The sequence below is a fragment of the Panthera uncia genome, chromosome D1 (assembly GCF_023721935.1).
Source record: "Panthera uncia isolate 11264 chromosome D1, Puncia_PCG_1.0, whole genome shotgun sequence".
NCBI classification, from domain to species: domain Eukaryota; kingdom Metazoa; phylum Chordata; class Mammalia; order Carnivora; family Felidae; genus Panthera; species Panthera uncia.
Genome location: NC_064808.1, coordinates 52,143,573 through 52,147,805, shown reverse-complemented (window position 1 = coordinate 52,147,805; position 4,233 = coordinate 52,143,573). Strand labels below are relative to the sequence as shown.

General features: G+C 39.8%; 1 protein-coding gene across 1 annotated transcript; it reads right to left on the bottom strand.

Moving 5' to 3' along the window:
* Positions 1 to 444: 444 nt before the first annotated feature.
* LOC125916991 (olfactory receptor 51H1-like) lies at positions 445 to 1,525 on the bottom strand. Its single transcript, XM_049623258.1, has one exon. It carries the CDS (start codon positions 1,402 to 1,404, stop codon positions 451 to 453), a length of 954 nt encoding a protein of 317 aa, XP_049479215.1. The 5' UTR covers positions 1,405 to 1,525; the 3' UTR covers positions 445 to 450.
* Between the last annotated feature and the right edge of the window lie 2,708 nt (positions 1,526 to 4,233).

The window sequence follows — 4,233 nt, the reverse complement described above, 5'->3', positions numbered from 1 at the left end:
TAAATGCTATTTGATTCTGTAACAGTTTTCTTTGCTCTATTGTTAAGAAAAACAAAACAAAACAATCTCAGAGGTCCAACCCTTAAGTAGTGCTGTTGTGGTTCTAGAATTCTTCTTTATGTAATCATTATTTAATTGATGATTAAAGAAAGAATGCTACTTCATCTTATATGAGTAAATGCTCATAAGTGCTATCTAGATACACAGGTAATAATTTATACCATTACTGATGCTCATCTCCCAGCTTCAAAGAAGAAAAATTATGATGTTAATTAAATTAGATTTTGTATGTGACACCAGATTTCAAAATGGAGTGCATACAGGACAAGAATGACCTGTGTTATTTCGTCACCCACAATCCTTGCCCACCCTTGAATTTCACTAGATGTGCATAATCTGACTGCATTGGAGCTGCTGAAATGGCCACACCTTATACTTGACTCCACTTCCCTAGGCCCTGTCTTTTCTCCCCTGGAACATGTGTAAGATCCGCCTTCGTATCTGCTTAGTCTTCACACTATAGACAATGGGGTTTAGTACAGGGGGGAGTAACAGATAGATATTGGCCATGAGTGTGTGTACTACTGGTGATAGATGCTTCCCAAATCTGTGGATCATGGTGACACCAATGAGAGGAACATAGAAGAGGAGCACAGCACAGATGTGAGAAAGGCAGGTGTTGAGGGCTTTGACCCTTTCAGTTCTGGAAGCAATGCCCAGCACAGTCTTCAGGATGAGCATGTAAGAAAAGAGAATGATGAGGGCATCCAGCCCCAATGTGAAGATGACTATGATGAGGCCATAGACACTGTTGATGCGGGTGCTGGCACAGGCTAGCCGCATTGCATCTTGGTGGAGACAGTATGAATGAGACAAGACGTTGGAATGGCAAAAAGGTAGCCGCTTTATAAGGAATGGCACAGGCAAAACCACACAGACTGCCCGGATGAGAACAGCTATTCCGATCTTTCCAATGATGTCATGGGTGAGGATGGAAGCATAGCGTAATGGGTCTCGGATGGCCACAAAACGGTCAAAGGCCATGGACACTAATACTCCTGATTCTACCACTCCAAATCCGTGGATGAAAAACATCTGTGTAATGCATGCATCAAAGGGAATCTCAGGGGCATTAAACCAGAAGATGCTGAGCATGGAGGGCGAGGTGGACATGGAGAGACTAACATCGGTGACAGCCAAGATAGAGAGGAAGTAGTACATAGGCTCATGGAGACTCTCATCTACCTTGATGACAGCTAAGATGGTTCCATTTCCCAGGAGAGTTAGTGTGTAGAGAAATCCCAAGGGAAAGGCCATCCATGGGTTTTTATCTGACATCCCAGGGATACCTGTCAAAATGAAACTGTGGTGGTTGGCATGTGATGCAGTTGAATTCATTGTCATGGTCTCACTGTTGGGGGAGGCTGGACTCTCCCACTTTGCTTGCAGCTCCTAAATTGAAAATATATCTTCATAGACGACAGGTAAATGGCCTTATAAATAGAGAAGAAGAACAATAGAGGGGGCAGTTATGTTAAAAACAGCATCTAGGAGGTTTTTGTATCACTATGTCCTTTTGCTTCCTAGACAATCACATGAAATGAAGCAGCAGTACCCAAGGGCTTGATAGTGTAGAGCATTTTGCTAAGTGATAATAATAAAAAAACCCACTATAAACTCACAACACCACTACCACACAAACACCTACCCACAGCTCCACTGCCATCACAAACCCACATTCACACAAACACATACAGTCTCATACATACACATATGTGTGTGTGTTCTTCCACATGTTTAGGCATTCACTTCACTGTATTTATGATGGCCTACATTTGTAAATAGAAGCATTAGTGGATAAAACTGTTAAAATTAATATTTAACCTTCACAAATTTTAACAATTTATAATTTTCCATAATCTCATTTTAAATCAGCCGGGAATAAAGGTGCCCGAGAAACAACCACACATAGGATATGAGAGTTGCCAGTTACAAAATTTTTATTTTGAGAATCTCCTAACATACCAGAAACTTGGGGTCATTCTTAAAACTTCTTCTTTCATCAAACCAACATTTAACCAACTTCACACTTGCTTCAGAACATATGAAATAAGTATTCCTTTTCTGTCTTTTGTACAGTCAATAAATAAGATAACCCATTTCTCCCGGACTTCGCAACAGACCATCCTCCATCTACTAGTGCCTCTGCCAATAATTCTTCATTCTGAAGTCTGAATAAACTTTTTGGATTTGGGATATGATTTTATTCATCACCAGCAAAAGCTCCTTTAAGGGCTTCTATTGTACCTAGAACGGAGTCTCAAATATTTATCTTAAAAAAATTTTTTATGTGTACTTATTTTTGAAAGAGAGAGAGAGAGACAGGCAGAGAGAGACACAGAGAGAGAGATAGAGAGCAGAGGAGGGGCTGATAGAGGGAGACACAGCATGTGAGGCAGGCTCCAGGCTCTGAGCTGTCAACACAGAGCCAGATGTGGGCCCAAACCACGATGACCTGAGCCGAAGTTGGACACTCAACCAACTAAGCTACTCAGGCACCCCTCAAATCTTTATCTTAGCCCTCCAGATACAGCAGGATTCAGCTCCTATGCCTATCTTCTGCTCCCACACCAACTCACATTATTTCTCTCCCCTTTGGTCTCTTTAATCCAGCCAAATTTTCAGTGTTTCAGTTCCTGGATCCAAGTGAGATACTTCCTGATACAGGATTTCCACATATGTTCTTCCCTTTTCTTTATGCCTCTCTCTACCTCCCATACAACTCTTCTTTGCCGAGTCAAAGCCTATATATCCATTCCAAGTAAGCCTTTTCCAAATGCTCATAGTGGTTAAGATTTCTTAGTATGCTGTTTTCATATTCTGGGCATGTCCTTATCATAAGTGAGTACAGTTAAATATTGTATGATTATTTGTTTCATGTCCCTCTCTCCTGCTAGAAGTTAAACTCCCTAAAGGAAGGAATATTTATATGTTCATCACTTAATAAAACACATGTTAAGCATATATTAGTGTTTCCAAATGTATGAAATGAAGGAATTAAATAATAAATTAATTAATGTGAATGATTGAATGTCATTATTTTTTTCAGAAGTCTTACAAATCCTCAAACTCCTCCCTGATCTTCTATATGTAGGTTGGGAATCATTAACCAAGAAAAGCATCTCCTTTTCTAAAATGGAACAGATAAAAAAACTTAAATGAGGAGTCTTTGAAAGATATTATAGTGTCTTTATTCTCACCTAGGTGCCTGATATGGGAAAGGAGAAAGAAAAATCTCAAGAGCCAACAAGGTGACCAGTCAGGTAGGCTTCTCTATCCATCTGCTTCCTGTTCTTCTGCTGTGAGTTGAGGAATTACTGTTTTGGAGACAGCACTATGCAGAAGTTACTTTGCAGAATCTGATCTCTTAGACACAGAGGAATCATCAAGAGACAGTGTAGTCCACTTACAAAGGTTGTGTTATGTGCTGCAAACAGAATCTGGATTCAGAATCTACAACACGTAACACATAGTTGGGATTTATCTCTCCCAATAAATCACTATGCTCAAATTTAAACAAAACACTTTGTGGTGTCTGTCTAACCCTTTGGCTGCTCCCTGAAGAAGGGCTTTTTATATTTTACATGGTAAGTGAGAGTCCTTCACTTGTTTGGGCCTGCTGATGCCTCTTCTCAAGCAATTCTGATGGCTTTCATTTGGGAAGAATCAGTTGGCTCACTCCTGCTGGATGCTTTATGTGGAAAGACTTGAAAAATCTTTGATATTCTTGAAATCCCCAGGACCTATGGAAGCACTGTTGTTCTATGGAAATGGTGATTCTTGTTTTCACAGACTCTTGTTTCTAATGCTTTTGACTGTTTTTCTTTATCCAAATGTGTTTTACCTCATCTTATTTCCCCCTCATTCCTATCTCTATTCTTTCCCTTTTACATTCTCTCTAAATGTTCAGCCCCCTCTTTTTCTACCTCCCAGTTCAATTCATATACTCTTCCATCCAGTCTTTATTTCATTCTTCCCCATGAACTAGGCTCTCCCCTATAGTACATATAGTCCTTAATACGCACACATACACATATTTTCTTCCATCTTTTCTTGTCTAGACTCTTGTCATCTGCTCTTATCATTTCCCTTGCTAGAATTTCTATGAGGATTTAGTGAAATAATGTACATAAATAATTCCACACAGCACTCACTATGTAGAGGACATGTAAA